Source organism: Erpetoichthys calabaricus, chromosome 14, assembly GCF_900747795.2.
Source record: "Erpetoichthys calabaricus chromosome 14, fErpCal1.3, whole genome shotgun sequence".
Classification (NCBI taxonomy): domain Eukaryota; kingdom Metazoa; phylum Chordata; class Cladistia; order Polypteriformes; family Polypteridae; genus Erpetoichthys; species Erpetoichthys calabaricus.
Genome location: NC_041407.2, coordinates 103,417,025 through 103,439,313, shown reverse-complemented (window position 1 = coordinate 103,439,313; position 22,289 = coordinate 103,417,025). Strand labels below are relative to the sequence as shown.

The following is a 22,289-nucleotide window of genomic DNA, read 5'->3' as shown; positions in this document are numbered from 1 at the left end:
CAGTACAGCTAGGTGGGGTCTGCACACTGAGTCCTCTTCTTCCTAAGCCCCCGTGAATTTCAAGGTCACACCTGTCACAGCACAGTAGTATCTCGTTTCTGATTTTTGATATCTTTTCAGGCCTGCAGGTGGCAAAATTCTGTCTATAAATTATATGTGCCTGAGAAGGAATCAGAAATCAATATGGCTGGTAGGATATAACAAAGCCCAGTAGGGGAGATTTTTGAATGCAATATTGAAGGCATTCATTTTAAGCACATTGTGTTGGATCGAGATATGTGATGTGCTATAGACTTGTAGAGTAAAAAAAAAACTCTCAAACCTTAAAATTCACCCACATTTCATTACAAATTGGCCCATTCTGGACAATCAAGATGTTCTACCAGATGGTTGTGGCGAGCGCCCTCTTCTACGCAGTGGTGTGCTGGGGAAGCAGTATAAAGAAGAGGGACGCCTCACGTCTGGACAAACTGGTGAGGAAGGCAGGCTCTATTATAGGCATGGAGCTGGACAGTTTGACATCTGTGGCAGAGCGACGGGCGCTGAGCAGACTCCTGTCAATCATGGAGAATCCACTGCATCCACTGAACAGGATCATCTCCAGACAGAGGAGCAGCTTCAGAGACAGACTGCTGTCACCGTCCTGCTCCACTGACAGACTGAGGAGATCGTTCCGCCATCACACTATGCGACTCTTCAGTTCCACCAGGGGGGTAAACGTTAACATTATACAAAGTTATTGTCTGTTATACCTGCATTGTTATCACTCTTCAATTTAATATTGTTTTTTTATCAGTATGCTGCTGCTGGAGTATGGGAATTTCCCCTTTATTAATTATTAATAAAGTATCTATCTATCAATCAATCAAAGGAACAGATAAAAAGTGCCAACAGTCAGCGAATGCTTGTTCAGCACAAATGACATAGAAAATATTTTAAAAATGATGTACAATTGTTCATATTCAGTATCGGGTTTTGATTACTGTATGTTTGTTTTTAACAGACAAAAACAAAACCAGATAGTAAACCATGTAGTGTAGTAAGCTTCCACTGACATTAAACTAATATTATATGAAGATCCATTAAGTGTATAGTTCTGTCTGATTGTGAAACAAAACTAAAATCCATAGTCGCTCCATTACATTATTATTAAAACCAAAACTGAATCGAAGAGATATAAAGATAAAATTGATATGTCTTTGTGACATAACAACTAAATTAAAACTAAAAATACACAATGAAGAAAAACAAAAACTAAACTGAATTTCCAAGTAAGGTCAGAAAAAATATAGAAATAAAAATTAATATAAAAAGGCAAAACTATAATAACTTTGCAATGGTGTGGGGTCACCTATGACGTGTTGGAAAAGCAAGTGTACCACTGGTGTCTGTGGACCCCCCAAAGTTCTGGAGCATTGCTGTGCTACCTGTCAAAAATCAAATGTGCAGGTGGCACCAAACACACAGGGGTGCACAAGACCAGATGAGCCGTTAGACAAAGACTGAGAAAAGCTAATCTCATTGGCAAGTCCTCAAGCAAATGTCCGCCTGGCAGTTTTCATTTCTTCATCTGCTCATAATTCATCTGATATGGCCGCTCATGTATAAGAAGATGACTGACTGAGAAGGGTGCGAAGTGATGGAGATGTCAGAAAATCTCCCTAAGATTCATAGGAAGCCACTCTTGGATTTGGTGAAGACAAAGCTAACACAGGATTCCAGATTGGGTCCTGAAGTGAAGCACAGCATCATTTGTAGTGCTGTAAGTTATGCGGACTTGCAGCTGGCCTTGTGAATTACAGTATTTGACTTCACTCTTAGTTGTATTCTTGTATCCATTGACGTAGCAAGTACTTCAGGCTTTACACACTTTGATTTAAGCAAACGCAGACTTCACCACATCATTGGCTTCCTACACACAAAGATCATTTTTGGTATGTGCTGTGCATCATCAGTGAAATCTGACCAAACATTTGATGAATGATAACTGCTTGTCCTCGGACTTAGAAGGAAACTGGCACACCAGTTGACTGGTGAAGTGACATCAGAATTCCATGCATAAACAAAATTATAATGGGGCACCACCTTTAGCAACACAACCCTAACTCTTTTTACCTGTCATTATTAAGGGACAAGTCAAGTCAAACTGGGTAGCCTGCACTGGTACAGCACGTTGCCACACGCACTACACAACGAAACAACTCAGGATCCCGGTTGGCAACCCCCCAGGCAGACACGCGGTCCAGTTCCACCCTCCGGAAATGACCTTCTATCTGCCGCAGCCAGGTGTTACGTGGGCAACCCCTTGGTCTGGTCCAGCCATTCGGGTCCCCAACAATGAGGATCTTACGAGCTGGATCACCCTCAGGGAAACGCGCCACATTGCCGTAGTGCCGTAACTGACGCTCCCGCACACTGCAGGTCATGTGCCTCATTCAGGACTCCATGAGCAACACAAAGTCAAACCAGCGGCGCTCAAAGAGACACACATGAAGGAGTCCAGTCTTCATCTCAGGTCACTGGATAGCGTCCATGTCATACAACTGTATAGCAAGACAGGAAGCACCAGGACTGTAAAGACTTGGACCTTCGTCCTTTTGCAGAGATATCGGGAGCGCCACACACCCCTTATTAAGGGACGACTCCAAGTCTTAAATCAAAGCTTCAGGCTCATTGCCCTGTCACGGCTTGCCAGTATGGCTGTTTTATAACACGTGTGTGTGTGTGTGTGTGTCGGTTATTAGTTTTCACATTTAGACAGAAATCACAAGCAGCTGTTGCTGACCATCTTTCCTTTTCTCATTCATATCTTAGTATTGAATGGTGCCTCTTGTGCCAGACCTGCATCAGACCATTGAATGGTTCCACACAAATCTCACCAACTATGGAGAAACCCAGTATGTCACATCTTTCAAGTTTTTGGTGAATTGAGTGAAAATGATGTCACCCCCAATAATTAACAATCTCAAGATTTCATTTTCTCCTGAGCTTCACATACACAATTTTGATGTATATATCAACACCTGCCATTTAAATTACGCAGTCTCAGCATTTAAATCATGTGACTGTAATCCGACCTTTTCATTGGTGGGCGGTCTTTCCTCACTGGTCAGTGGAGTTGCTGGGTTTTTGTCTTGCAGTATGTAAAGTACGAGGTCCATATGAGCTTCTTCCATTGTGTTATGACCAGAATGAAGACATATTTGGCCATCACCACTACCTTATAACATCAGGAAAGACCTGGTAACTCCAAAAATGAAACAAAACTCAATTTTGAAAAAGGAAAAAAAAAAAGACAGTTACTAGGTTTTTCCCATTGCACGTGAGAGTTGTGGTCACTTTGTTAATCTAATCAGCCAGGGGTTCACTTCATGATTCCTGACCTCATTTTGTACAGGGCCTCACTCTTGTCAGGTGTCCCCAGCTGGTCATTTCTCTTACTTTACTCTCCATTACAGTTTAGTGATCTCCGAATGTCAGTGCAGTGTCTATGGCGTTTGGCATTTTCTACTTTTAAGGCCATTAATCACATTACACGACTCATCCTGCGATATTCAGTCGTACACTTCATGTACATAATCTCAGCAGTTGCGTCACGCTCGGGTGGCTGGCAGTCATGTAAGTATAACATCCCCAGAAACTCGCTCCAGATAGTCTGTAACGCAGCCCAAATACATCAAAAAGGTTTGATTTTGTCTTAAATTGTATTGGCGGATTCTGTGACGACCAATGAGCACTTGCCTGGAGATACAATGCATAAGGTGTTTGGACCAGGAGAGGAGCTCGTCTGTCTACTGTCTCATGTTTTATGTACCATGAAAGAATTAAAAAAAAAAGGACAAAGATGGCAGCCAGTCTCGCTGTACCTGGTAAGGCACTGCAGTTACTGGCACGGTCAGGCAGCACGCTGTTGTCTGTCAGAATGCAGCGAGTGCGCAATACTTTGAACGTCATTAAGGAGTTGGCTAATTTGAAATACTCTGCGATTGCTAGTTGTGTAATCTGACATCCTACAGCAAGGAGACCAATAACTGCAGTCGTGAAGTCTGACAGCCCCTCCAAGTAGGAGTCGTGTAATGTGACATCAGGTTTAGCATCTCAATCTTAAAGTGCTGCATGTGCCTCCACAATTAGAGGCCACACTTTTAATATCACAAGGTGACTCCCTCTTTTAATACGATAATCCTCATTCTTACAGAAATAAACTAACATTGCCATTTGTAACAAATGTTATCACTTTAAACAATCAGTTCAGATTAAATCACCAATAAAAGTTTATTTTTTCCTCACCTTATAAAATGTGTCACCTTCCTCGATGAGCTTGCTTAGAAGAATGATCATGATGTCAGGCTTCGAAGTTGCCATTGCCCATGTGGCAGGACCTGCAGTGTACAGGATGCATGATGGGTATAAAAAAAAAAAACAAACCAAAAAAAAACGAGAATGCAGGGTGCACCTGAGTCACGGTGAAGAAATATCAAAGCAACAGGGAAGTTAGAGGAGGCACAGGAGGTGAAGGGGGACGTGGAGGGAGAGGGGAATGGAGATGCCTGCTACACAGAGCCACCACCATACACAGAGTCCTGGCTGACTGTGCAGCTTTAATCAAGAAAAACAAAAAACTAGAGCTACACCACCACAAACTGGCATTTACACTCCGCTTCCGACAACCATCCCTGGCTCGACCCGATTGTGCTTGCCAACACTTTTCCGAGGGTTACAAGTCATTGACTGCATGGTGTTTAAGGTAACTTTAGACATAAGAAACCACAATAGTGAGAGCTGGGGGGTCAGCTCACTCTTACCCAATCAGTCACTGCTGCCCTGACAGGGGGCTGAATATGCTGGACCCCCAAGGTTCTTCTACAGCTCCTATGGTATGGCATACAGTCACCCCTCTTTCTCCAAAGATTTGTCACTATAATGGCTCTTATTTATTTATACTGCAAATTCAGTATCCAGATCAAAAAACGGGGCCTGATAAAGCCAAGCGTGTGTGAGGTTGGGCTTTACAAGAAACAAATTGTTGTTGTTCTGTTCATCAAACTCGGCTCTAAGCGATCTTGAGATTTGTACCATGCAAGTGTGCTCGTGGGCATGGGTGTACAGTACTGCTCTTGGTGCCCACGCCCTCTGAGGTGCCTGCCGCATTTATCACAAAATATCTGTCATCTTTAAACATGTGAAATGTGGTGAAAAGGTGGAGCTATCTATTTATTTAAAATACATTTTGTTGTTAGCCGAGCCCACCGTGCTGTCTGGCTGTGGAGGTGGGCCCCCCCCCTCTACACAATCGCATGTCTCTCCGCTTTACAAAAAGCCTTCCCTTTAAAGACCTCATCAACAGTCACAATTTGATAACTGATAAATGAACTGTGTTATATCATGAAGGAGTCGGGGGGGATGTTTAATGGGGTTTTAGTTCAATTTGGGGAAACCAGTTTGTGGGCTTTCTTTTGGGCTGGGGGCATATTATTACAGTATATAACATGGTGATGGTTTCATATATTGTATATCATGTTATTTAATTGTATTTACCTTCTGGTGTGTACACACTGCTGATGGCCGTGCCCAAGAGGTCATTAAAGGCCTGGATGTTGGGTTTTATCAGGACCCTCGCAAGCCCGGACACTAAGACCCCTCACTCAGTCTCTCGAGTGCCCCAATCACAGCATCCATTGACTCCGTGAAGATCACAGCATTATCAGCAAAGTCGAGATCCGTGAATCTTTCTTCCCCAACAGATGCCCCACAGCCGCTGGACCCCACGGCCCTGCCCAACACCCAGTCCATGCCAGCATTGAACAGAGTAGGAGGAGAACACACTGCTGAGGGACCGCAGAATCAAATGGGAAAAATGCAAAGGTCCTGCCTCCACTCTGCACAGCACTCACAGTACCAGTGTACAGGCCGGCCATGATATCCAGCAACCTCAAGGGGATCTCAGGACGTCCCACAGGGCAGCTCGATCAACTGAGTCAAACGCTTTGCGAAAATCAACAAAAGGCTGTAAAGAAACTCTGCCGATATTCGCATGTGCGCTCCATGAGAACCCTCAGTGCCAGGATGCGGTTGATGGTCAACTTCTTAGGCGTAAAACCAGACTGCTCCAGTCGCTGGTAGGTGAGCAAGTGATCACGGATCCTATTGAGGATGACCCTAGCAAGGACCTTACCCGGCACCGAGAGCAGAATTATCCCCCTGTAGTTGCTGCAATCCAGGCGATCACCCTTCCCTTTCCAGATAGGGACGATGAGTCCCGTTTTCCAGTCAGTTGGGATGATGCCAGTCTCCCAAATGGAAGCAAAGATTGCTTGCAACGCCAGGAGGACAGCCTTACCACCAGCCTGGAGAAGTTCACCCCGGATACTACAGATCCCTGCAGCCTCTCCCCCCCTCAGCTGGTTCACCACCTGTGCAATCTCAGTGAGACTGGGGGGTCCACAGCTAATTGGAGGATCAGCCTCAAGGACCGTGGACCCAGAGATCTCCAACATCTGAGCCAGAGGATCAGCTTTGAACATCTGCTCAAAGTAGCCAGCCCAGTGGGTCACAACTGCAGTGTCATCCGTAAGGACCATTCCATCAGCAGTGTGTCTGTCTGTGGAGAGAGTGTTGACCTCGTCGAGAGGTTTACTTACCTGGGCAGTGACATTCATGTCTCTGGTGACTCTTCCTATGAAGTCAGGTAGACGGATTGGGAGAGCATGGGGGGTCATGAGGTCGCTGGAAACGGGTGTGTGGCTCTCCTGATATCTATGCAAAAGGACGAAGGTCCAAGTCTTTAGAGTCCTGGTGCCTCCTGTCTTGCTATATGGTTGTGTGACATGGACGCTATCCAGTGACCTGAGATGAAGACTGGACTCCTTCATGTGTGTCTCTCCGGAAAATCCTTGGGTGCCGCTGCTTTGACTTTGTGTTGCTCACGGAGTCCCGAATGAAGCACATGACCTGCACTGTGATGGAGCGTCGGTTATGGCACTACGGCCAAGTGGCGCGTGTCCCAGAGGGTGATCCAGCTCATAAGATCCTCATTGTTGGGGACCCGAGTGGCTGGACCACGCCAAGGACTCACCCACGTAACACCTGGCTGCGGCAGATAAGAGGGTCCTTTCCGGAGGGTGGGACTGGACCGTGTGTCTGCAAACCGGGATCCCGAGTTGTTTTGTCGTGTAGTGGGTGCAGCAATGCGCTGTACCCGTGCCTGCTCACCAACCTGACTTGACTTGACGTGTATGTGTGTAATGTGCCAAGAGAAATTCCCTTTTAATGATTATTTTCCTATTTAAAATAATGGGATGTAGCTTTTCATTTTCCAACCTGTATTCAGGAACAGATTAGAACTGGATGACGAGAGAGGACTGTGGTGAGCCACTGTTGGCCGGTGGGCACAAGGCAGTCTAATCAAAGTGCCCATCTCACCAGCCCCCCCACTACAATTGAGCAGTTGCTACATGTATGTGGACGCTGCTGGTGTCCCTTTCTGTCCCATTACAGTAACCCCAAGGAAATCCTGTTAACGTATTTAGTTCCAACTCAGTCCCAGTCCAGACCACAGAAAACTGAGAGCTTACCAAAAATAAAATGTACCTGTCACCATAAAATTTCAAATTTGTTGGTCCAAAAAAAAAAATAAAAAATGAAGTCGACAATTTCACTGGGAAATAAAAGACCAGCGCCACTCACCACCTGGCTTGTTGGCGGTGCGGGTTGAGAATTACTCAAGTGCAGCCGAACACCCCGAGACAAGGCCGGCACCAGGTACCTCTCGTCCACATTAACGTCTCTTAGCTCCCTACAATTTTATTATCTTCAACATCCTCTTTTAGCTTTTTATTTTACTCGCCTCCTCTTTCTGGCCTTCCAGCCACCGCAAGATTTATCAAAGCAGACTCTGACATTTGCCATTTTATTATTAGAGACTTAAATAACCGCAATGTAAGCGGAGGGTAATTCTGCCAGGGCCCATTTTATTTTCTATTACCGTAGATACTCGTGTATTAGTCGATCTCGCAGATAAGTCGAGTGTATTGTTTAAACCGAAAATTACGAAATTTGTTATGACCCACGTATAAGTCGAGGGTAAAACTTGACAGCTATCAGAGATAGAGGGTGACAATCAGCTGTTAATGGTGACAAAACTCACTCTCATGTCACTGGCATTCCCTCTGTGCTTGGAGAAATGCTAGACTCGTTGACTCTGCAACTAATCCTTGTGTGTGCGTGCGTTGTGAAATGTAAACAAAGGCAAGATGGCGTTGATATGTCACAAGGGAGCAAAGCGAGTGCAGAAAAGAAAACATTTGGCAGACGATGTTTTGCACATTATCGCTGAGTCGGACTCTGATTTTTCAGAATCGGATTTTATTGACAGTGATCAGGAATCGAGCAAGAGAGTGAGAAGCCGGCATCAGCTGATCGGACACCAGCCAATGCCGCCCCAGCTGATCGGCTGCCAGCTGAACGCATTCGCGCAGCCGATGCAGCTACCGGACTTCACAAGACGGCATGGCTTGCTGTTGGACACGACAGATCACCCGCTGCTGGACTACTTCAGGCTGCTCTCTCCTGATGCTGCTTTTCAGCTACTGTCAGACGAGACAAACCGGTAGGCAGAGAAATTTTTTGAATCGCGGGCTGCGCTTGCATCGCATTGATAGCGTGCGTTGCCTTGGTTCTTTTGATTCCAAATCTGGTTGCACGTGACAGCTAATGGTATGTTTGTTATCCAAAACCTGCAAAAGCTAATGCTCAAATTCAAGTATATCACTGTTTGAAGAATTATTTAATGAAATTAGAAAAAAAAACTAGCTAATTAGCAATAGTATTGCTGGCTTACAATTATTTCAAAGACCATGGGAAACGGCAGATGACCGGTGACTTAACACCGTGAAGCGTCGAGTGTACAATGTCATTACCCAAATTCTATGGACAACTGTGTTGCCCTGCGGATAAGTCGGTTCTGTTTTTTTGAATGAATTTTAAGGCATAAATTTTTCGACTTATACGCGAGTATCTACGGTACTTATTGGTTGCTTTCTTTTTATTTTTTTTTTATCTTTGTAATTGACACTTTTGCGTTTCATAAAGCACTTTGAGCAACACCTGTTGTGTAAAAATATGCTATCGAAGTAAACGCTGTCATTCTTGAAAGTGCCGTCATGAAACAGCAGGGCAGACTGCTGGCTACAAATTACGTAGCAAAGTGTCAGAAGCCAAACATCTTAAATTCAGCGACAAGATGACACTAACTTGTGGTGCTCGTGTTACGAGACGGCGCTCAGAAGGTTGCCGTTTATTTTTAACATATGCTTGGCTTGCCAAGCCATACCAACCTTACACATTAAGGTTTTGGGTGGTATAGTGGGCTGTTCTACCTCATGGATCCCGCACCATTTGTGTGACCCCTGTAGTCCTGTGTGAGATGTTCTTCAGTTTTCTTCTCAAGTCCCCAAGCCATACAAAAAAAAAAAAATCTTCAATGGCTTCCTGTGTACACGAGTGGGCTTTGGGACGATGGGCGCCCCGTCTAAAGTTGGTTGCAGGCTTCCAACTGATGCCACTGAGCTAAGCTTCTCTATCGGTGAGGACAACTTGGTATCATCTATCATATGAGGTGTGATCAAAAACTACAGTGAATGTTTAAATCTTTACAGTAAAAGACACATTGCCATGTATCCCCAACAAAATACCTCCAATCACTTCGAACAATCATATCCCATCATCGTTCTTGCCACTTTCTGAAGCAGTTCTGGAAGTCGTCTTTCATGAGCTACACTCTCATGGCTGCCTCGAAGTCCTCAACGGATTCAAAACGTTTTACTTTTCATGGATCATTTTGACTTTGGGGAAGAGCCAGAAGTCACACGGTGCCACATCCAGTGAAATAAAGTGGATGAGGACACACTGTAATATTCTTATCTGACAGAAATTTGTGTACCACAAGTGATGTGTGACACGGAACATCGTCCTGGTGGAGGATGAAATCGCTTTCCCGTTTCTCAGGTCATTTTCTATGCACTTTGTTTCTTAAATGCCCTAATAAGCCCTTTCTAATATTCAGAGATCACCGCAGTGTTCCTGGGTACAAACTCGGCTTGCGCAATTCCATTAAAGTCAAAAAACACCATCATCATCATCACCTTGATGCTGGACCTTGATTGACACGCAGAACATCGAGGCAGCGACAACAGCGCAACTAAAGGCACAAACGACAGAGACGTCCACAAGAGCAACGGGAGAAGTGTGTTTGAAGTGAGGGGGGTTAATGGCAATGTGTCTTTTACTGTAATAATTATTTTTATTTAAATATTCACTATATTTTTTTGATCACACCTCGTATATTGTGATAATTATTTGTAGATTGTCTTCATCGAATATTCGAGCTGTACTTTTATATTTTAATTTACAAAGAATAATGTTTAAGATGGCAGTAAATTCGCGCTCAGGGCACATTTAAGAGTCACCACATCAGAGATAAAACGGCCTCGTCTGGAAGATGGCAAGGCACGTTATACAATCGGAGTGACAGGGTGTGAGACCCCCACTGGCCCAAGAGCCGTGTCAGGGACCACTGGAGGGACTTCAATTGGAGTCTGTGCTATGCTCCATCCATACAGAGGCCATGCTGGATCAACAGACCACACTGGACTGTACTGGAGGCTACCTGACCAGGCTGGTTTGGTATTACTTTGTCACACTCGTCGTACTCTGCCTCAATTGTGTGCCTATCTTTATATTTAATACGCTATACTGTGGCTGTCCGTTTGTCTGTCCAGGATTTTAAATCACCTGTAGCTTGCAAACTGTTTGACCTGAAATTTGGTACACATAGACTACGTGATGTCTACTGTCTGCTTTCGGGGTGATGATTGACCTCCAAGGTTATTCCTCTTTTTATTTTATTGTAGAATCAACTGTCAGCAGCAGGGTGCCCTTGTGGCACGTGTATGGGCGCCGTTCTCACCCCTACCACCTTCACCGTCACTTCCTCTACGTCTTCATATCTTAAATCAGGGATGTCGAACTCCGGGCCTGGAGTGGCACAGTGGCTGCTGGTTTTCAGTAATCAGTGACCAGTTTTCACTGCTAATTTTAACTTTTTCCCCATCACTTTACTAGCCCTGTTAGAAGAGTTCAGTCCTCTGAATTGATTCATTTCATTAAATGACAGCCACGCAGAAATGAGACGTGAAACGAGCCGACAGATGACCAGCTAAACTGGGGCTTCAAACTGACCTGAGAGATGAACCTTACTGAGACCATCACCTCTCTTTAATTTCAGATATTGTGTGATGGGCACAGGGGAGCTGGTCATGTGGTGGCCTGTCTTGTGTCTCGTTATCATCATCAAGTCCTTCTGTGAGAACCCTACATACAAAGAGGACTATTTCATTTATGTTAGGTAGAATGCCCAGAGGATGCTGGGTGGTCTTGTGGCCTCTGAACCCCTACAGATTTTATTTTTTTTCTCCAGCCGTCTGGAGTTTTTTTTTTGTTTTTTCTGTCCCCCCTGGCCATCAGACCTCACTCTTAATCTATGTTAACTAATGTTGTCTTATTTTCATTTCTTATTTTGTCTTTTCTTTTCTTCATTATGTAAAGCACTTTGAGCTACTTTTTTGTATGAAAATGTGCTCTAGAAATAAATAAATGTTGTTGTTATTGTTTGGCTGCTAATTAAAGAAAAAGAAACAACTATGGGGCCTGAGTCACGTTAATTAAAAGAAGTAATCAGCAGCAAAAACTGATCACTAATTTAGAAGATGGTAAGAATGAAAACCTGCGGCACTCGAGGCCCGGAGTTCACCACCTCTGTCTTAGAAAGAACAGAAAAACAGCAGTTTTGGAAATGTGTGCTGTGGCAGAATGAGAGCAGCAACAAGCCATGGAATTAAATAGCGGGTTTAACTCACAGCAAGAATTGGCTTCTCATTATGAAAGTGATTGGAGTGAAACTGGTTGGAGTTTGAAGCCCCAGTTTAGCTGGTCATCTGTTGGCTCGTTTCACATCTCATTTATGCTTGGCTGCCATTTAATGAAGAAAGGAATCAATTCAGAGGACTGAACTCTTCTAACAGGGCTAGTAAAGTGATGGGGAAAAAGTTAATTAGCAGTGAAAACTGGTCACTGATTAGGAAAAGGGTTAGAATGAAAACCAGCAGCCACTGCGGCCCACCAGGCCTAGAGTTCGTCACCCCTGTCTTAAATCATTCTTGAGGCAGATCGAAGACTTAAGTGAAAAATTAAGGAAAACGTACTAAGTAATTGTAACACAAACACTGACTTAATCAGTTTTAATGTGAAAAGATGCCAAGGGAAGAAGAGAAGAAGCAGTGGGCCGGTAGTGTGGAGAAGAGAAGAGCTGCTCAGGAAGAAGCAAGTGCATCAACCTCTGAGCACACGAATGATAAACGTACAGAGGAAGAGGATGAAGACTAGGAACGATCAGGTCAAGTGGGTAACATGCAGGGCGCCATTACTGATTATCTATAATGTGTGAATAAACGTGTTACCTTTCTCTCCTACTCTGTCTAGTTGGCTGGAGTTACAGATGAACTGAACTACGAACGAGCAGGCTGGTAAGTGTGGAGGGGCTCTAAGTGGGATTTCTGACATTTGGTTAGGGTCTACGCAGTAGAGGAGTCTGAAAGGGAAAACAGGGTCAGCCTAGGACCCCACCAAGATAAAACAGCCCCCAACCCTGTGAACCCGGACCGAGTTATGTTGCTTTGTGAATTTTACATTACTTTAGAATTCATTAAGATGTAAAGCCGACTTTTTCTCTTAATCACGGGCGGTGCCACTAGTTGTTGTCATCGTCATATTGTCGTGCGCAGTGTGCAGCAATGTTCTTACTTGGATATCTGACCAACACGCCTTATGTCGAATACAATAAACAGAAGTCCATGAAAAATACAGCTTTGTGTTATTTAATAGAGGTAGCCAGATTAGAGTGGTCTCAAACAGTCATTAGCATGGTGAAATGAAGGCTGTGGTAGGAGGCCCCTCCAGGACATTCACAGTTTCTAGTAGTGTTGTGGTCTTCAGTTATTTTATTAGCTCAACTAAAAGCCGACTTCTAGAAGCTCAAGATCACATTATGAGAATGTGAGACATCATCAGGCCTGGAGCCATCTTAGTAGCGTCAAGTTGCAGGCAGCAGCATACCAGCCGCCACTGGTCCTTTTTTGGTAGCCCAGGAGACCCTGAAGGCTACTGTGTGCCACCGCCTTTGTTCCTGGGCACTCTGGTCCTCACGTGTTCCTAAATTCATGGAAAGTTATGGCAAGCACAGTCAGAGTGAGTTACGTCCAAAGAGCTCCTCATACACTGCACTCAGCAGATGAGACCTCGTAGTCCCCTGCAGCGAGGACAGCAGAGCACAGGACACCGACAGGGCCAGGCAGTGCTTCTTATTGAGGGTGAAAACAAAAATGTGACGACGACATTTAACAGCTGGTGATCTTTCATTTCTTGGCAGTAAAAGGGCACAGAGAGTGAAAGTGATGATGCCAGCTCACAAGTGTTCATAAGGGGCAGACGTTACGTTGCCAATTGCGGCATTCATTTCAATGTCCAGACTGTTAAAAGCGTGCCGTCATTCAGGATGCCAGCTTGGTCAGTGTCACCTACTAAGTTTCTCAGGTGTAGTTTAGACAGCATGGAGGTTTTTAAGAAGCACTGCCGTAAAGCAAGAAAAACAAGACAACAGATAAAGCTGGCCGTGGGTGCAGCCAGGAGTAGCAGACACAAGATGGGAATACCTCGAGGGCGACTGGGCAGAGTCTGGCAGCCTGGTGAAGGGTGGCGCAATGGTGACAGGGCAAGAACAGACAAAGTGGGGCGGAGGGAAATGAGAAAGGAAAAAGAAAAAGCAGCCGTGAGAAGCAGGAAGTGGGGTCTTTTTTTTTTTTTTTGGAAAAAAAAAAGGCAAAGTGTATCAGCAAAACTAAAGGCGCTTGACGTAACATCTTAAAAAAATGCAAACGTTTGTGAAAGGAGAACAAAAAAAGCAGCCGCACAATAGAAAACAAGAGCATCCAGGAGCAAGAAGCACACGAGAGAAGCAAGCAAGAAAGGCAGCGGAACCTTGGAAATTGTACAAAGCTGGTTAGTAAGGTGCAATGAGCTGGCAACATGGGCACCCTCAAAAACAGGCCCCGCTTACTGGGCATAATGCCACCGATCCACTTCATTAACAGCAACTGCCCTCCTTCAACATCACGTCACCACAGAACTGGGCGTTTAGGACTCCCCGAGGTCACTGTGAGTTCCTACCTATCTTGGCTCCTTTCTTCAGCAGGGTCACCACTACCGAGGTGTTGCGACAGCCTACTGCCCGATCGAGGGGCCGCATACCACTGTAGTCCACGTGCTCAATCATTGCTCCATGATCCACTAGGAACTGGACCTGCAATGTCGGGAAAGAGAAAAAAAAATGAAATGAAATGGCTGCTCCTCTGTGGTCACTGCCACTCTGGTGCTACGGTGGTGGGATTGGTCACCCAGTCCTGCCATGAGAAAGTTTACAAACGAGAAGATTTAAGTCCATCGAGCCCCTTTGTTTCGTTATCAGCTAAGCTGCCCCGATATCTCGTTCAGATCCTTCTTACACGTTTTCATGGTTTCTACTTCAACTCCTTCTCTCGTTGGTCTGTCTGAGCTTCCTGGCTTCAGTCCTAAATGCACTTGTCCTTAATTTGTGACTTACCGTCGATCTGAAAGAATACATCTGGATCGGCTTTATCTGTGCCTTTGAGAACTGAATTAATAATTCTGCCCTAAACTACACAATCCTGTACTCCATTGAGTATAAGAACACAAGAAATCTGACAAACAAGGGGAAGCCATTCAGGCCATCCAGCCCGTTTGTTTAGCTGTAAGTTGTCCCATCGTCCCATCCAGATCCTTCTCCAAGGCTGTCAAGGTTTCTGCTTCAACTGCTTTGCTCTTCTCTGTTTTTAAATGTGAGCTGCAAAACAACGTCTAGTGTGGAGGACACTTCCTCTTCCCGTTTCCGCCGATTGCCCAGTGTAGGTGGAAGACTACATCATGTGCGTTTTTAGTCATTCGTAAATGATATGAAAATGCTGGTGTCGATGGAGATTGTTCTCCTTAAAGACACAGACTTTAAAGTACAGTGTAGTAGTGTGGACTGAGCCTCAGTTAACATTTCGTAAAGCGATGTTTAGCTGGAGCAAAACTGTAGAAAGTGTCAGCAAGTCAGATATGTTGGAGTTGACTGTGGAAGAGTAAATCTGACTAAACTGAATCAAGAGCCACCAGACGTCTTTGGGCACCTCACCCAACATGATGTAACTGTGCTGAGGTGCCCAAACATGATAACCTCATACTTGCAGTGTTTTAGCCTGATGGGTCAAAGTAACGCTCCTGACCTGCTTTTCTATCAGCTCCACTGGATGATGCACAGCTAGCTGTCCTGTCTGTAGCCTTGCCAAGGATCTGACGATGCTGGCATCACAGAGAAAAATAACAAAAGATACTCACCACCTCTGCATCACCATAGAATGCAGCGAGGTCCAGCGGCGTGCGCCCATTCTTATCTGCATGATCTGTAGCAGCCCCTCTCTCCACCAACGAGCGTACTACTGCCAAGTGACCCTTCAAGCAGGCCCAGCTGAGAGCTGTCAGACCCTCCTTGTCCATCAGAGACAGCGAAGCTCCTGGACAACAACGACAACAATACAGCCAATGATACATTCGCTTGTAAAGTGGGCTCCGACGGGGGTTTTGGACTCTCCGTCTTCATCCACACATAATAGTAGTAGTTGAAACAAAAAAGGTTCATGTGCTCTCTTAGCTGTGGTACCTCCACAGATGCTCTTGCCACCCTGAACTTTGCAGTGTAGGTTATATTTTGGCTAAATTTATAAAAGAATAAACGTCAACCTGGGCACTCAAGAGCTACTGACTCAGCACCAGACCTCCTCTCTCTTAAATCAGCTTATGCTGATTAAATCACTCAACGCTCAGAAGGGGTCTGAAGCTGGTCAGCCCTGGCCATCAAACTGTGACTTCATCGCTCATCACTAACTGTGGACCCCCAGAGGTTCACTTTCTCCCTGCATTGTGTTAATTGGAGTTTCTGTTTTTCAAATGGATGTTAACAAGCCTTCCAATGGTGAGCTGCGTACATTTAACTGATTGAAATGCCTTCCTGTTTTACTGTTCGATTACTTTGAAGCTCGTGTTTATGTATGTATATGACGTGAGCTCCTGTCATTTACTTTTCCCTTATTCTATCTGTAAATCCAAGTACACGCTGTGAGCCTGCACTCAGTGAAGAGCACCGGAGAGCAGAATGCTGCAGCGAAGAATAAACCGCCATGCAATTACAGTAAGAGGCTAAGAGCTCCCACTGTGTGTGCCTGGTCTGATATTACACATGAGCTCAGCACTTCATACTCGTGTAGCCCACAGCCCGAAATCCGACACAACACTTTGGTGTTACCCACGGGGGGCCAGAAGTTGAATGCCACCCTAATATTTTTTTCTGGTAAATGTGACATTTCTGTATGCCAGTAGTTACAGATAACAGCAAAATGGGGATGAGCTTTAAGAACTGCAATCAATCTAAACAGAAAAGGCCAGGCATGTGTGTACAATTAAAAAAAGGCATTTTATGAATGATATGTAGCAATGTATCATCCATCCATCAGTTATATAGTGCCTTACACATCTATCTATCTATCTATTATATAGCGCCTTCCACATCTATCTATCTATCTATTATATAGCGCCTTCCACATCTATCTATCTATTGTATAGTGCCTTCCACATCTATCTATCATATAGCACCTTCCACATCTATCTATCTATTGTATAGTGCCTTACACATCTATCTATTATATAGCACCTTCCACATCTATCTATTGTATAGTGCCTTCCACATCTATCTATTGTATAGTGCCTTCCACATCTATCTATTATATAGCACCTTCAACATCTATCTATTATATAGTGCCTTACACATCTATCTATTATATGACGCCTTCCACATCTATCTATCTATTGTATAGCGCCTTACACATCTATCTATTATATAGCACCTTCCACATCTATCTATCTATTTATTGTATAGCACCTTCCACATCTATCTATTATATAGCACCTTCCACATCTATCTATTATATAGCGCCTTACACATCTATCTATCTATTGTATTGCGCCTTATTCATCTATCTATCTATTACATACTGCCTTCCACATCTATCTATCTATCTATTGGATAGTGCCTTCCACATCTATCTATTATATAGCGCCTTCCACATCTATCTATCTATTGTATAGCGCCTTACACATCTATCTATTATATAGCACCTTCCACATCTATCTATCTATCTATTGGATAGTGCCTTCCACATCTATCTATTATATAGCACCTTCCACATCTATCTATCTATTGTATAGTGCCTTCCACATCTATCTATTATATAGCACCTTCCACATCTATCTATCTGTCTATTGTATAGTGCCTTACACATCTATCTATTATATAGCGCCTTCCACATCTATCTATTATATAGCGCCTTCCACATCTATCTATCCATCTATTATATAGCACCTCCCACATCTATCTATCTATTGTATAGCGCCTTACACATCTATCATATAGTGCCTTTCATATCATTCTATCTTTATATTATATAGTGCCTTTCACATCTATCTTTCTACCTACAATGTTCTAACAAATTATTTTTAAAAGACAAATTGCATAACTTTGTTCAAAGAATATTTCTGAAAAATAAAAACTAGGAAAAGGCTGCTTATGTGAAGCATTCAAACCCTGTAAGTTCCAAAAGTGGCCAAGTGTTCCCAAACAAGACACACTTGGCTCTCATTAGGACCTCACTGAATAATCACTTTCTACCAGTGAGCAGTTCATGTTACGGTGACATGTTCTGGATATAAAACTCAAAAAAAAAAAAAAAAGACCAAAGTGCTTGGATGTCTCAGTGAGCACCACTGGAGGAGGATGTGGGAAGTGCAGTGCACCTCCCAGTCCATCAAAATGCAGCACCCAAGTACGACGCAGAGGCACAGGGATCAGCCATCAGTTTGCTGAATCTGCGGTACAACATGCCTGAGCCCACCGTATCGAGAGCTCTCTGTAACTGTGCCCACTTGACAGGGTGACAATAAGGAAGTCATTATTCAGGAATATCCATGAAAAGGTACATCTGGAGTTCACCAACATGCATGAGAAGGACCCAACTGGGATGTGGGAAAAAGTTTTGTGGTCAGATGAAACCAAGAGTGGGATTTTCAACCAAATGTCAAAGCGCTACGTATGGCATAGACCCAACAGTGCCTGTGCCTCAAAGAACACTTGTGGAGTATGGTGGTGGCAGCTGTAGGAGTTGTGAATCTTTTTAGAACTGATGGTGGAATGGGTGGCACTAAATAAAGAGAAGCTGTTCCAGTTAGCTGATGAAACTGAGAGTTGGCAGAAGGTCCGACTTCTAGCAAGACAACAATCTGAAGCACAAGGTCAAGGTAACCCTGCAGTGGCTGAAAAACAAAGCAGTTGGAACGGCAAAGTCCTGATCTCAACCCCATTGAGAACCAATGGCACACAGGAAGTGGAACACTGCAGTCCCGAGGTGCCATCCATCCAATCTGAACAACCTGCAGGAAATCCACCAGACAAAAATCACTGAGCAGTGGGCAAAGCTGGTGCAGCAGAAGGAGGCCCTAGTAAATATCAGAGGGTGGGGTGTGAAAACTTATGCAAGTTGCACTTTACTGTTGTTTGCTTTTTAGAATTATATATTTGACCAAATTGACTTGCATTTAAAAACAAACTATTAAAACACTTAGGCCGTCAGTAAAAAATATGTACTGGAAGAGTTGTGTGTACGAATGGCAAGGACTTTCAAGAAGAGTGAATATAATTATAAATATTCAGTATCACTTACTGCAGTCTAACTTTCTAATCACCCACAGCATGTCAGCTACTGTCCTGGCTTCAGCTGCAGCAGACGAGACTCCAGACGCCCAGCTGTGCTCTTCTACAATGGCTGGATGAGACCATTAATTTTTTTCCCAGTGAAATGGACCAGCAAGGAGCTGGTAGTGAAATGGACCAATCTTTGAAACCAATGGAGTAGCACAGCCAATAACAGGAGCCACTGATGTCTGACATCTTCTTTGGAGGCCACCAGATTCAGGTGACTCTCACACAGGTATGACTACCACCTTTACCCTTCTAATGATTGACAATCTTGTGGTCAGATGAAGAGCTTAGGGGACTCACCTTGTGAAAGCAGGAACTCTACAGTCCCCAGGTGCCCCTCAGAGGCGGCCATCATTAAAGGGGTTCTTCCCTGCTTGTCTGCCATGTTGACATCTGCTCCATGTGTCAAAAGGAGGTCAACAATCTGTGGGCACAGAAGTAGTGACTGTTAGCAAGCTGTTGTCCATCATCTCTATAACCAGTCCACTGATACACACTCACGGCCACTTCTGTTGATGTACGTACAGTGGATCCGGAAAGTATTCACAGCGCATCACTTTTTCCACATTTTGTTATGTTACAGCCTTATTCCAAAAATTCATTTTTTTCCTCAGAATTCTACACACAACACCCCATAATGACAACGTGAAAAAAGGTTACTTGAGGGTTTTGAAAATTTATTAAAAATAAAAAAAACTGAGAAAGCACATGTACATAAGTATTCACAGCCTTTGCCATGAAGCTCCAAATTGAGCTCCGGTGCCTCCTGTTTCCCCTGATCATCCTTGAGATGTTTCTGCAGCTTCATTGGAGTCCACCTGTGGTCAATTCAGTTGACTGGACCTGATTTGGAAAGGCACACACCTGTCTATAGAAGGTCCCACAGTTGACAGTTCATGTCAGAGCACAAACCAAGCATGAAGTCAAAGGAATTGTCTGTAGACCTCTGAGACAGGATTGTCTCGAGGTACAAATCTGGGGAAGGTTACAGAAAAATTTCTGCTGCTTTGAAGGTCCCAATGAGCACAGTGGCCTCCATCATCTGTAAGTGGAAGAAGTTAGAAACCACCAGGACTCTTCCTAGAGCTGGTCGGCCATCTAAACTGAGTGATCAGGGGAGAAGGGCCTTAGTCAGGGAGGTGACCAAGAACCCGATGGTCACTCTGTCAGAGCTCCAGAGGTGAAGCATGGTGGTGGCAGCATCATGCTGTGGGGATGTTTTTCAGCGGCAGGCACTGGGAGACTAGTCAGGATAAAAGAAAAGATGACTGCAGCAATGTACAGAGACATCCTGGATGAAAACCTGCTCCAGAGCGCTCTTGACCTCAGTTTGGGGCGACGGTTCATCTTTCAGCAGGACAACGACCCTAAGCACACAGCCAAGATATCAAAGGAGTGGCTTCAGGACAACTCTGTGAATGTCCTTGAGTGGCCCAGCCAGAGCCCAGACTTGAATCTGATTGAACATCTCTGGAGAGATCTTAAAATGGCTGTGCACCGACGCTTCCCATCCAACCTGATGGAGCTTGAGAGGTGCTGCAAAGAGGAATGGGCGAAACTGTCCAAGGATAGGTGTGCCAAGCTTGTGGCATCATATTCAACAAGACTTGAGGCTGGAATTGCTGCCAAAGGGGCATCGACAAAGTATTGAGCAAAGGCTGTGAATACTTATGTACATGGGATTTCTCAGTTTTTTTATTTTTAATAAATTTGCAAAAATCTCAAGTAAACTTTTTTCACGTTGTCATTATGGGGTGTTGTGTGTAGAATTCTGAGGAAAAAAATGAATTTAATCCATTTTGGAGTAAGGCAGGAACATAAGAAAATGTGGAAAAAGTGACGCGCTGTTAATACTTTCCAGATGCACTGTATGTCGTCTGTCCATTGACACCAAATCCCACTTTCATTAATTGTGTTCAACAGTCCGGCCAGGGCATAGAATTTTAAATCACAAAGTTGTCAGTTCATGTCCCACCTCCGCCTCACTCAACAAGTCACTCAACCTCCCTGTGCTGCCACTGTGGCAAAGATTCTCCAGTTGTAATGTATCGACCTTTTTAAGACCCATTGGTGTCCACCAGATATTCAATGATACTAAAACTAACAGCCATTACATATTTTTGTTTTATTATGCTTGTTATTACTTAAATTTGAAAAACTAACACAATGATTAACAATGTAACATGCACTAACCTTCAACGAGAACATGGGGGCACAGTTGGAAAGTTAAGGGCAGATATCACATATGGAATAAATGACCCAGTAGGGTGTGGTGCAGAGCAGAACCGTTAGGAGCCTTCACATCTCGACTTGATGTAATTTTAGACCATCGAAGGGGTTAGGATGGACAAGCTTGTTGGGCTGAATGGCCTGTACCTTGTTACCATTGTTGTAATGTTCTACATGATGCTACAGATTTAGGCCTTACAGGACAAACCGCTAGCATACTGCTGATGACCGGAGTGGAAGAGGATTCCAGTAGCAACCTGTGAAGCTCATGTGAACGCCATGCCCAAGAGAGGTAAGGCAGTGCTGGAAAATAATGGTGGCCACTTTGGGCACAATTTGGACATTTTTCACTTAGGGGTGTACTCACTTTTGTTGCCAGTGGTTTAGACATTAATGGCTGTGTGTTGAGTTATTTTTGAGGGGACAGCAAATTTACACTACGATACAAGCTGTGCACGGACTACTTTACATTGGAGCAAAGTGTCAGATCTTCAGTGTTGTCCCATGAAAAGATAGAACAAATATTTACAAAGATGTGAGGGGTGTACTCCCTTTTGTGAGATACTGTATATACATACATATACAAATATACAGTATATATACAGGGGTCCTCGGGTTACGACACAGTTCTGTTCCTACAACGGTGATGTAACCCGAATTTTGATGCAAGTCGAAACACACCCTAGCCCAGCGTTTCTCAACCTTTAAGTATTTGCGACCCAAGTTTTCATAACAGTTTTAATCGCGCCCCCCTAACATTTTTTTTGAAAGAAGCCCACTAATACCAATTTGTTCTTTTTTAATTAATGATATATCATAGATGCATATTTTATTATACCTACGTAACTTTTATTGACATTTATCTAACTCTATATTTATTTTTCTAGTATCAGAATGTAGTTTAAGTTCATTTGTTTTGGTTTCATTAGATGTATTTTTCATATTTTCGATTCTTGCTTTCTTTTTTTCACATCTTCGCGCACCCCCTAGGGGGGCCCGCCCCACAGTTTGAGAACCACTGCCCTAACCTAAGTCACTTACCTATCCTAACACATTTGCAAATCATAATCTAGAACATAAA

The 22,289-nt window shown here is 44.0% G+C and overlaps 1 protein-coding gene and 1 long non-coding RNA gene across 12 annotated transcripts in view; one reads left to right on the top strand and one right to left on the bottom strand.

Moving 5' to 3' along the window:
- The window catches only part of tanc2b (tetratricopeptide repeat, ankyrin repeat and coiled-coil containing 2b), a 473,655-nt gene that overhangs the window by 8,134 nt on the left and 443,232 nt on the right, over nucleotides 1–22,289 (bottom strand). For 9 of the 11 annotated variants that reach the window (XM_051936364.1, XM_051936366.1, XM_051936368.1 and 6 more), the window contains 5 exons: nucleotides 19,280–19,403; nucleotides 15,511–15,686; nucleotides 14,281–14,413; nucleotides 13,767–13,796; nucleotides 4,291–4,382 (listed from right to left, as the gene is read on the bottom strand). In XM_051936364.1, coding sequence (XP_051792324.1) covers nucleotides 4,291–4,382; nucleotides 13,767–13,796; nucleotides 14,281–14,413; nucleotides 15,511–15,686; nucleotides 19,280–19,403 — 555 coding nt within the window. The remainder of the gene's footprint in view (nucleotides 1–4,290; nucleotides 4,383–13,766; nucleotides 13,797–14,280; nucleotides 14,414–15,510; nucleotides 15,687–19,279; nucleotides 19,404–22,289) is intronic. The other 2 variants (XM_051936365.1, XM_028819657.2) reach the window with 1 other exon arrangement.
- LOC127530169 (uncharacterized) overlaps nucleotides 1–22,289 on the top strand; it is a 251,310-nt gene that overhangs the window by 195,775 nt on the left and 33,246 nt on the right. The gene's annotated exons all lie outside the window — the stretch shown is intronic.